The sequence below is a fragment of the Neolamprologus multifasciatus genome, chromosome 11 (genome assembly GCF_963576455.1).
Source record: "Neolamprologus multifasciatus chromosome 11, fNeoMul1.2, whole genome shotgun sequence".
Lineage (NCBI taxonomy): Eukaryota > Metazoa > Chordata > Actinopteri > Cichliformes > Cichlidae > Neolamprologus > Neolamprologus multifasciatus.
The window spans coordinates 10,472,011-10,483,597 of record NC_140449.1 but is presented as its reverse complement, the minus strand read 5'-3'; the positions used below and the strand labels follow the sequence as shown (position 1 = coordinate 10,483,597).

The following is an 11,587-nucleotide window of genomic DNA, read 5'->3' as shown; positions in this document are numbered from 1 at the left end:
TAGGAGATTCAATTCCATCCATGGGTGAAGGAAATAATAGTTTCCCAATAGCCTGCCTTGGGTTGATAGATCTGTTTGCCTTCGGAGGAGTCTTCAAAGGGGTAAGGAGACGAGGAAGTGGAGGACCCATTTCGCCGCGAACATTGCTTATGCACTCTGGAGCCTGAGCTTCAGCTGAACTTTCTCCTGAGGTAGTTTTTTCTTCTCTTATTAGACTTTCAGGCTCTACCGTTTGCAAGTCCAAATATTTATCTTGTCCTTCTGTGGCAGGATTCTGAATTAATGGAGTAGTATCACCTCCATTCATTTTATCCTGAGCCTGGTCTTCATTAGTAGCACATTTGGTGACACCTTGTTCCTCTAAACTGAAAGAAGGCGATTGTATGTTTGTTGAAATAATTTCTGTCTGAACATCAGCATCCAATATTCCTGGGTTTGGCTGAGTATCCAAAGATGCCAGCTTCACAGTGGGCAAAAGACATGAGGGACTCAACTGCCTGCAAAGAGAATGTCTATCTTCTTTTGAAGCTTTACAGTTTACAGTATTTGTCTCTGGGGAATCAGGCATCTTCTCCAATGACGTTCTACTACTGGTGTGTACTTTGTGCTGAGGAAGATCTTCAACAGTAGCTTTTTCAATGTCACATTCTTTCTCTAAATATGGAAAAGGAATTGGTTTGTTTGTTGAGACGTGGTCTATGTTAACATCAACGTTCAATTTTCCTGGATGACTATCCAAAGCCTGCAGCTTTATAGAGGGTAAAAGGCAGGAAGGACTCACTCGCTTGCAAAGAGAATGTGCACTTTCTTTCAAAGATTCACAGTTTACAGTATTTGTTTCTTGGAAGTTGGTAACTATTTCTATGTCAGCATCCTTTTTTCTAAAAGGTTCAACATTTGCGTGGCCAGATTCCTGATCAGCACCGGACTGGTCGTCTTCCTTCTTTAACAACGGAGATGTAGGGGGTGGAGGTATATTATTACAGGTTGATGATGCAGGCAAAGCTGCCACATCATCTTCTGCAGTCCTCTGTGCATTCCCATCCTCCTTCCCAAGAAGTTTGATGCCTTCATCAACTTCCAATTTCTCTTCAAGATGTTCATTAGAGACAGCAGTGATGCTGTCACTGCTGCCTGATGAACTTGGAGTATGTTCAGGTATATCAGAGTCCTTGCAGCCAGACCGTGTACTGTCCTGAAGTTTAAAAGAATCCAGAGTATTTTTTTCAATGTCTGAACTATTTTGTGTAGCTGCAACCACGATGCCTTCCATAGAGTCACTTATTAGGGTTGACTCTCCACCATCAAGAGCAACTGTTTTGTTATCAGTAATGTCACTAGGGCTCATGTCAACATCCATGCTTGTTAAGGTCTCTGAGAGATCACCATTTGCATCTTCTAAGGCATTTTCATTTTTAGAGATTCTACTGATGCCAGGATTACAGGATAGAAGTGTACTTTCAGTAGGTAATGGCACAGCGTCAATCAATCCCGTAAAACTTAATGTGGAAAACGACGATGATGGTGGTGATAACTGTGCAGATGATGGCTCCTGTTCAATCAGCATGTCGTTTTGAGGACGTATTCCTCTCATATCTGTAGCGATTTTGTCAATAACTTTAGGAATGTCGCCAAACTTGGTTGGTTCAACGTCCTTTTCATTGGAAATTTCGCCCTCTCGCTCGTCTGTGACCACCGACAAGTCTGCATTCTCCTCCGTTTGAAGTGCAGCTGATTTTGGACTCCTTTGACTTGATGGTGATGTTGCAATGTGTAAGGTCTGCTCTTGTTTAAGAGCAGGCCGGTCCTCACAGGGTTTAGAATGACTTTCATTTTCTCGAACCTCCATTTCCATGGATTCCACCTCAGTGTTCTGAAGGAAACAAGAAAGCAAGACTAATTTAAAAGATATTATACTTATCATGACCTAAGAATAACAAGGTTTATCAAAGAGTAATCTTTCAAAGGTATTTGATTTTAAATAGTTAATCTTACAGGTTTTATCAGCTGATGACAATTCTAATTAAAGGGTATGTGCAGCCACTACAGCTTTGAAACCTTTTAAGATACCAAGAAGGACTTCAACTAGTGTCTGACCATACACACGTTTCTCAAAAACAAACTTTCACATTATATTAAAGACTTTCCTTTAAACTACTGCAGTAAACAGAACACCGTGTAAAGCCATAAACAGGAAAATCAGCACTTTGATCAACAAGCAACAACAAAAGCCGTTCATATTAGATCTAACCAAATTCTCACCAAATCTGGAAGTGGTGAAATACTGGGAGGCATGGGCTTAAACAATCTGATTATCTCTTCAACAGATAATGTGTCCATCTCCGTAGATGACTCAGCAGTTTTGCGTGCCTTAGGTGATCGCTTGCTCTTTTTTGGAGTGCCTGCCTGCTTTCTTTCACCAGAGCACTGAAGAGATGCTTTGTGCTTGATGGCATCCTGTGCGCGAGGAGACTGTTTTAATGGTGTACAAGGAATGTGCAAACTGTGGGGTTCACTGATCTTCGGAGAACCAAACGGGGACATTTTACTCAAATGAGAGTGCAGTGTGGCTTGTGGAGAGGAAGGAGGAACTGTGGACTCTGAAATTAAAAGAATAAAAGAAGATATTGTGTATGTAGAGGTGTAGAATTGTTAAATAAAAGAAAAACAAACTGAAAAGACCGTATATGCTGTTATGTTACAAACAATACCGGGAAAGTGCAGCTGGTTTACAGACGACTCCTGCTCTGGGTCTACACATGCCCACAAGTTCTCTAGCAACATCCGGAACTTTTCTGCAACACACGATAAAACATAATTGCAATTACAATGTAAAAATCAGGCCGCTTTGGGGGTTAGTGTATGCACGCAGCTTTTCAAATGAAATCACAAAATCTGTAAACAGCTGCATACCTTTGTCAACTTTAGGCTCTGCAGGCGCACTTGCTTGAGTTGTTGTGCTCCTGTATTCTTGAGAGATAATTCAGATATTGTTTAAAAACAGATTTTAAGTCAGGAAATGGATGCTGTTAAAAATTAAACAGACAATATTATTGTTTCCTTTAATGCTGAAAATATTATCGTTAATAATTTTCATTGTTGATTTTTACCTTTGTTCCTTTCCCTTTCCAGTTTCATCAGTCTCACCTACAAAACAGAAACGAAATTATACACAGATAATGGTCAGATCCTATTCCAGAAAGCAGGCTTAGCTAGCAAACTTGAGTATTCTGATCCAGAAAGCCAGTGAACTTCAACTCTTACCAGGGTAACAGACTGAACTTAACCTGCTGCTGGCAGGTTTTCTATAGAAAACTCTGATTTCTCTTTGACTCTCCCTTTCTTGCTGCGTCTGAACCAGCTGACTAACACCCTGATTCATTTCAAAGCACAGAACACTGTACTTAATATGAGCGCTTTTACAATCATCCAGTCTTCAGTATACAAGGATGGAGACAGCAATTATATCACTGATTTATAATCAGCTCAGAATAAAATGTAGTCTCCATCCACTGTGTGGCTCTAATGCAGCTCTAATGCAGCACGATGACCTGGATGACAGAGAACCTTCACAGACATATTCAAGGCTCGCAAAATTTCAAAATCTCTGGTAGCCCTTCGGGCAGGCATTCTTCGGTTTTTGGTAGCCCAAAATAAATTTAAGTAGCCCGAATAAAAAAGAAAGCAAATTTTTTACGTTTTGTTTCCATTACAATATTATACATTAAAGTATAATATTGTAATGGAAACAAAAATTAATCAAAAAAATTGTTAAAATACAAATCACAACAACTGTATAAAAATTACAATCATCAACTCAAATACTTGGTTCAAATGGAACAGAAATTTCTATGAACTTGTAAGAACTGTGTAGAACATGAATCCGTCTGTGTCAGAGCCTGAATCTGAAATTTCCACTGAAGTCACGGGTAAGAAGTAAGTGGAACCAAGATCTAGGCTATTTGCTTTTTGAAGTTTGCAAAGACTGCTAAATTTTGCCAATGGTAGTTCACTCTTTGCAATATAGCACGCTGTTCTAAACAGCTTTTTCAGGAGTTCTTGTTGTGCTTGGTTTATTTTTAGTATTTTTTTTGCAATTGCTGTTTGTTCTGGGAAAGATACTGCAGACTGGGCAATAATGCATTTCTTGCATTTCTCATGGGTTCTGATGGGGTCTTTCTTAAAATTACTAGTTCCAGTAACAAAGGCGCTTGTCGACTCAGAAATAAAATGAAACTCACAACACACCTGTCAGAACATCATGTTATTTAGCTCGTCATATTCCAGCCACAGAAATTCTTTTGTCCATGAAACCAAAAAAGCTGCGCTTTCTTTTTGCCTCATAGTCTGATTTGTCATAACTTTTCCGTTTTGAGGTAGGCTTTTCTTTGGCTGCCCCTTCTTCACCCTGACCTGTCTTATTTGGCTGAGCAGAACTAAAATACCAGCGTAAATCCTGCTGCTTTTACACAGGTACTTACATAACGGTCAGCGAACATTTACGCACTCAACCGATCACATGTTTAAGCTTGCTGCGAGAGATTTCACTTGTCGCGTTTGAATAGTAAGCTAATGAGTGATAAGACGAAGTCAGAGGAATTGGTGCGCAATTAATCGTCACTCACCAATCAGTGCTGCTGCTCTCTACACACCGTTCGCGCGATCGCAAAATGAAAGTGAAAGCAAAACACAAGCGCAAATTCAAACGCGATTTCAATATGTCACATATTGACAGTGGCTCATCGATGCCAATGACATAATTACTCAGCTACATTGGCGAAAGAATGCAAAAGCATAGACATATATTTTCCTTCCTATGATAGCCCGATGGGCAGGGCTGAGTTAGATTTTGGTAGCCCGACTGGAGAAATCGTTAGCCCCGGGACGTCGGGCTAGCGATTTTGCGAGCCCTGATATTGCCGTACTCTAATGCAGTAATGCAGCTGTCTCTGCTCCAGAGTTTTGGCTATGTGGATAACCATCATGGTCGGCATTGACATATGTTCACATTCCTCTGTCCATTGGATTTCTCTCATCAGCTATTCTGGAATTGAAAACTCAGAGCTGTCGAACCTGTACTCTGGTCTATCGTACTAGAAAATATTTTACTCCATAACCTTTGTAAAGGGCTTTACTGCACCTGTAGGTCGTTGATATTTTTCTCTAGTATGGTCTTCTCTTTGGTCAGTTGGGAAATTTGATGCTTCTGTTGGCAAACTGAATCTAAAAAAATATCAAAGAAATCACAGCTTAGACAGCAAACAAACACTCACATAAAAGACTCAGAACTTATTAACAGCAACAAAATATTTAGTAAAATTTGATTTTAAATACCTTCAAGAATTCTGATTTTACTTTCAAGGCTGTCCTTTCTGTTGATGGGAAAACAACATGGAACCTTTTTTCAGTCCAATTCATTTTAAAAGCTTTGCTCAAAAAAAAAAAAGAAGAAGAAGATGAACCTCAAACTGTGACTAATCATATATTTCAACAGCGCGTGCAAATTCTTACGTGCTTGTCATCTTGGCGTTTTCATCCATGAGTTTTTCAGCTTGCTCTGCTTGTACCTGAGATTTCTGCAAGGATGTCTAAACAAGTGACATTTTTTATGGGTTTTAGCAGATTTATGTGAATTCTAGCTGCATTTTTGTAAATTATGATATTAAACTAAGGTCAAACAATTCATTTGGAGAGCATTCCTTTAGTTTACCTGGGATATCAGCAAATCGTTTTCCACCACAGCCTTTTCTCTTTTCAGCTGTTCATTTTCAAGTGTTTGTTTGTCTGCCAAATCTAAGAAAGACAATTTAGGACAAATTCAATCAATTACAATTACAAGTCTTCCCTGGTACAAATCACACCATGCAAATGCAAAGTACCTTTAACATTTTTTAGCTGGTCTTCAAGCTTTGTGTTCCTAATAAAAATGGAAAATGCCAGTTAGCATTTTAGAATGATAACAACATTAATAATAATGATAATATTTTTGTAGCGCTTATCAAATCCAGTGTCACAAAGTGCTTTACCAAAAAACAAACCAAAACAAAAATAAACAAACAAAAAAATCCCTTCAAAATGAAAGAAGATTAATAAAAACTAACAATTCCAAAGCAAAAAACATTATTTGTGCTGTTATGACCAAGACTGGATCCAGTACATACTCTGCTATTGTCTCGCTTTTTTCCACCTTCAGTTTTTCCACCTCTTCAGATAGTTGTTCATACACCTTAAGAGCACTCTGTAAAAAAAACAAAAAAACAATTGTGAATAATCAGCAAAGGCCAGAAACTAATGAAATATTATTAGTGTGAATTATTTGGTGTGAAAACAGTATTAAGAGTCAGACATACGATTACAGGTTAGGACATTTCAAAAGATTGTAAAGTGTAACCGCTTACCTTCTTTTCTTCCAGTTCTGCTTGCACCGATTCATAATCAGCCGTCTTTTTCTCCAGAGTAACCAGTCGGATCTGAAGCTCTTCCAGCTGCTGCTGAAGCCTGATTGTGTCACTGCACATAACAAGTTGAGAACATGGATCCATGTTTTAAACCAATGGAATGTAGCAAAAGAACAAAAAACAAACCCAAAAACATTTTATGTTTTTTAATTCTACAAATTAATGTCCTGAAAGTGAATGGATATTGTTCATGAAAGCTTAGTTTTCAAAGATAAGAAGTTTTTATATACAGTCACACCATTTATCAAGGTGTCTAAGTGAGAAGATCACCGTCTTAATTATCTGAGTAACACGGAAATAGACAGTTTTACTTAAACCGAGACTTCATCTTTTTTTGGCTTCTCTCTTTAGCAGTCGCCAAAGCTGATCACCTGCTTCCATAGCATCCTCCTCTGTCACACCAAAACAAATTCATGTCCTCGATCACTATATCTATCAAACTTTGTTGCGGCCTAGAAACTCCATCTTCAACATTCTTTGTCTACTATATCCACGCTCTCTCTTTTCCATGTCTTTACATCATCAGCAGTGCCAGTCATACCTTATAGCAGATCTTACTACCATATTGCAAATACTTCCTTTCATTCTAGCTGTGATCATTCTGTCATCTCCCCCACTCAATCCTGCCTGCATTCTCTTCTTCATTGTCTGTTGCTTTGGCTGATTGACATCAAACATTAAAACTCATCCTTTTTCCTCATCTACTCCTTGCAGTTTCTCTCAATGTCTCTCATTCACACAAATATATTCTACTTTATTTGTACCGACTCTCATTCCTCTTCTCTCCATCCTATATTCAAAAACAAACAATGGTTTGCGAAATGGCTTTAAAACTTCTTTAAAAAAAAATCAAGTAAATGTAAAGTCACTTACGAACATCAGTTCCATTAGAAAGCACATAGGGAGAAACTTTGGACAAATTATTGTAATTTCAGCTAGTTTTTTTGTAGCTGATGACAGCCGCCATGTTTCAGAGCAAATCAAAACACAGGAGTTTTGCTTGTATGCCGAATACCGCAACTACGACCTGTTCACGTCTCAACGTAAGACATATCACCAAGGCAATAACCGCTCGTTGGTACTTACTCTGAAACCGCTATCTTCTGTTTTAGTGCCAGGAATGAAGACACATATTCAGCCAGACTCTGACGAAAGACAACAAAACAAATAGGGGACATCACAGTTAGTAAAGACTTATCAACACGTTAACTCCACAAGATAAAAACACATTAAATCGCTCCATAATGTTTAAGATCTGGATCGAAAAGATGAGGTAAAGCACTGTAACTGATTTCTCGGTAACAAAAAAGCCCCCCGAAACATCACCAACCTGCTGCAAAACAGAGCAGTTTTGACAGTTTCCAGTCGTCGCGTCCGCGGCGATCGCCAACGCTTTGGACTGATTCTCCCCTGGCATCATAGTAAGAAAAATCCCACCGATACCCAGGCAGCCTTTACGTTTTATTCTGAAAACGGAAAACTTTCATATCTTAGTGTCACAAATTCCACGACGGGTCGTCTATGTTCAAAACAACTTCACATTTTCGCGTCTCCCACGTTGACCAAGGACCCAAGCGAAGGACCCCTTTAGAGGTAGCTTTGCAAAATGCCTGTCGCCGTGAAATACAAGATTTCTAACTAATAAGTTCAGAACATATACATATTATATTCACAAGTTACGTATTGAATTGAATATCGGTAACGCGTACGTACGAATTTAAAATAAATTTTACCGCTTCCTTACCGTGATACCGCCTGTTGTTCAAGTTTTTTCTTCAGGCATTTCAGTCTCGTTTTCGTCAAAATAAATTTGTTTGTGTAAGTATCAGGAATGAACGAGGCCAGAGTAACCGTTTCCTGTAGTTTTAACATGATATAGTCTGTTTTAAATTTTTAAAGTCGTTGTAGTGTTAGCTAAGATTTGCGAAGCCCAAAAAAATTATGTTCACTCTGTCAAACCCACTGTCAATAAAGTGGCGACATCTGCTGGACAAATTCTACACATTGGCTTTGTGTGTTTAAATTTGAAACATAAGTTAACACTCAATATTTACGTGTATGTGTTTATGTGTATTATGTGTATATTTTTCCATGAATTCTCCGTGTAACTACTGAGCTACTTAAAATATAGTTCACAGCCTGCGTATTGAATCCCGTTCTCATGATAATAATGTGACGGAATATTGGTCACGTGATTTTTCCACGTGTTGACTCTGAATGTTAAGGTGGAAGAACAGTAATTTGTTAGGTAGTCAGACTTTTTTGTCTTCAAAGTCCTACAAAACACAAATAACAGTAAATCTTTATACCAATTGAGGCGCGGTGTAAAGCCATTTAAGTATTCAGGTTCGCAGTGTTGATATCATTCCCTGGTGGTCTAGTGGTTAGGATTCGGCGCTCTCACCGCCGCGGCCCGGGTTCGATTCCCGGTCAGGGAACTCGACTTTTTCTTTCGTCCCTGTATAGCTTCCCAAAATCCTTGCAACACATTAACCTACCTACAACCACTAGAAATTACTCAAATACAAAAACACAAATATACTTTTGGTTTCTACATTTCACGAAACATCGCCACGCTCTTTGGGTCTTTACACCAAGGAAACATGAAAATACTCCAGACTGGACTATGACATCTTGATTTTACAGCACAGTGAAGTAGTCTTTATAAACAGCGAGGGATAAAAGTTTCAAAAGAAAGGATACACTTGCAGTAAAGAACAAGGAGTTGACTGGTTGTCAAGTTATAACACAGAGAAGCTGGGATTTACTCCATTTCCCATTTCCTACCAAGTCCAAGAGCACCATTACTCTGCTATTCAGCTAAATAGTTGCCTATTCTTCAAAAATCTAATATAAAGAATATTTAACGTCTTATTAAAAATATTAATTAATACCCCAAACCCATTTACTGACACAGAACGTTGCACTCACTCCATTTTCATTTACAAATACAAAATTGCAACATAAAAAATGCATGTCACCCACCAATCCCAAGTACCATATATCACATATTTTGACATTATATTATTATTAGTTAGCAGATATAGTCAGCAGAGGGTGCTATTGTACTAATAACAGTTGTCGCACTGCTCTCGCTCCCTCTCAAACAAGCACAGAACCAGTACTTTTGTTAGGTATCATAGTTTTAAGTTTCTTTTTAAAATACCACTTTGGAGTTCAGTGTTAATGTCATATTTTTTAATAAATGAAGATTCCTAGTTGGTGTTCTCCTTCTTGAAAGTTCTATCAATTTCAACATAAGAAGAAACACCTGAAGACACCGTTGTAAATGCCATCATGATGGAAAGACCCTCTGACTGAACCTTCTGAGTTGCCTCAAGGCAAAGGAGCCACACTCTTCAAACAGATGCAGTCAAACAGAGATAGTGACTGTCTTTGACATACAATCTCTGCTGTTAACATTTTGGATGTTCTCTAAATTTGTCTCAGTCAACTCTTGTTTAAATCCACAGGAAGCTGTCTGAACCCTATCTTGAATACACAAAACAAAACAAAACTGCTCCATTGTCTTAATCCCTTCCTACTTGTGAAGTTGAATTTTGTCCTTTTATTTTTTTTCCTCTGAAGTTGCTGCGGTTGATGTAAATGGAAATACCTATTTTTGCACTGAGGTCACAAATATTTTCGGTAACCTAATTACTAAGTTAAGTTAAAGGTCCTTCAACAGTAAAGCAGTTATGTGAGTTAAAGATCCGATCTCACTTGTGTCTCTTTTCTTCACATTGGCATGCACCAATAAAATGGTTCTGCATCACATAAAACCTTGCAGACATTTGCCTGTGAAAAAAAGGCCCATTGAAACTATGGCCTATATTTATTCAGTATTTCAGTGTCTAGGCACAAATTTTCTTTGCCTGGAGCGAGCCAATGACTTTAAAAAATGACTCTTTACTTTCTACATGATTTCTTCCTACTTTTAACACTCTTCATATTTCCTTCCTCACTGTCCAGCTGAAGGTCCTTGTAACGGTGCCCCAGGGATTATGACAATGGTTATTTTGTTTTGGGCATCTGTGTCTCCTTGACTTGTTGAGAAATGAGAAAAGAGCAAAGCCCAGATACAGTATGTCATAGGTGTTGAAATGGCTAATACCACATTGGCATTGCTGTTAGCCTGTGTTCTGGCTTACATGCAGCACTCTGTTGAATCCTGAGAACTAGATCTCAGGATTAACTCTCTGCTTGCTGTTCTATAAATCTAATCATGCAATATTTCTTTTGAGCATTGTTATAGTACATAATCTGTTGAAAAGGGTTCAAAAGAACTCCTAAATATCAAGCAGTCACAGAGTCAACAGATGGATGGATGCCCAGTTATACCCTCATCGCCTGCTGTTAGGAAATGCAAGGTAGGGTGTTAGCAAGACCTTATCTTGGAGTATTATATGAATAAACTGTAAATTAGCAATACTGTACTGACAAGAATAATAATCGCATTGCATTCCAACTGTACTATTTCACTTTATTTCACATACTTTCATTTATTTCTAGATGATTTTAATAAGCCCAGGAACAATAGTTACAGATAGCATTAGCATTAAAAGAATATTTAGTAACTGAAAATTAAAATGTTTTCTGTAGCCAGTCCATTGAATTTGAACTTAGTGGCATGTAAAAGTAAAAGTAAAGTAAATAGCTGTAAACAGTTGTAAATAATTGAATACAGTTCATTAAAGTTCTATTAAAATCGGTTTGATGTGCTTTGTGCATATCAAGCTAATCTTTTTTCTTTTACTGCATTATTATTTTGTGCCGGCCTTTTAGAGTCCCACCTTCACCATAGCTAGAGCCATCCAAAGATGAAGGCTGGATTATTACTTTTTAGTTTAAGTGTTCCAGTGTTTAAGTCTATATTTTGGTGTCTGTAATCAGCAGAGATATGAACAATCTTAAGGATAATACACATAATTTTCCTATAGTTTAATGTCCACACCTGGCTGTGTTTCAAATGGAGTCCTTTGACTTTAATAAATACCTGCAGTGTGACACAGCAAAAGAGGTGATCTGTGTTGTGATGTAATAGGTAAACATGAATTGAATTCTTGTCTATAGCAGCAATCTTCCTATGAGCCAATTATCCTAGATATCTACAACCTCCAGGAGCTAGA

The 11,587-nt window shown here is 38.1% G+C and overlaps 1 protein-coding gene and 1 non-coding gene across 3 annotated transcripts in view; one reads left to right on the top strand and one right to left on the bottom strand.

Moving 5' to 3' along the window:
- ice1 (KIAA0947-like (H. sapiens)) overlaps positions 1-8,047 on the bottom strand; it is a 13,033-nt gene extending 4,986 nt beyond the window's left edge. The window contains exons 1-14 of one of the 2 annotated variants that reach the window (XM_085177865.1): positions 7,789-8,047; positions 7,545-7,603; positions 6,399-6,510; positions 6,162-6,238; positions 5,880-5,917; positions 5,711-5,793; positions 5,512-5,588; positions 5,335-5,372; positions 5,141-5,223; positions 3,111-3,147; positions 2,914-2,970; positions 2,712-2,795; positions 2,263-2,600; positions 1-1,873 (exon numbers count right to left, since the gene is read on the bottom strand). The exon at positions 1-1,873 is cut by the window's left edge and continues 770 nt beyond it. In XM_085177865.1, the coding sequence (XP_085033991.1) occupies positions 1-1,873; positions 2,263-2,600; positions 2,712-2,795; positions 2,914-2,970; positions 3,111-3,147; positions 5,141-5,223; positions 5,335-5,372; positions 5,512-5,588; positions 5,711-5,793; positions 5,880-5,917; positions 6,162-6,238; positions 6,399-6,510; positions 7,545-7,603; positions 7,789-7,878 (3,046 nt within the window). In that variant the 5' untranslated portion in view covers positions 7,879-8,047. The remainder of the gene's footprint in view (positions 1,874-2,262; positions 2,601-2,711; positions 2,796-2,913; positions 2,971-3,110; positions 3,148-5,140; positions 5,224-5,334; positions 5,373-5,511; positions 5,589-5,710; positions 5,794-5,879; positions 5,918-6,161; positions 6,239-6,398; positions 6,511-7,544; positions 7,604-7,788) is intronic. The other variant, XM_085177866.1, reaches the window with a different exon arrangement.
- Positions 8,048-8,824: 777 nt separating this feature from the next.
- On the top strand, positions 8,825-8,896 carry trnae-cuc (transfer RNA glutamic acid (anticodon CUC)). Its single transcript has one exon. It is a non-coding gene; the product is annotated as a tRNA-Glu (tRNA).
- The last annotated feature ends 2,691 nt before the right edge of the window (positions 8,897-11,587 follow it).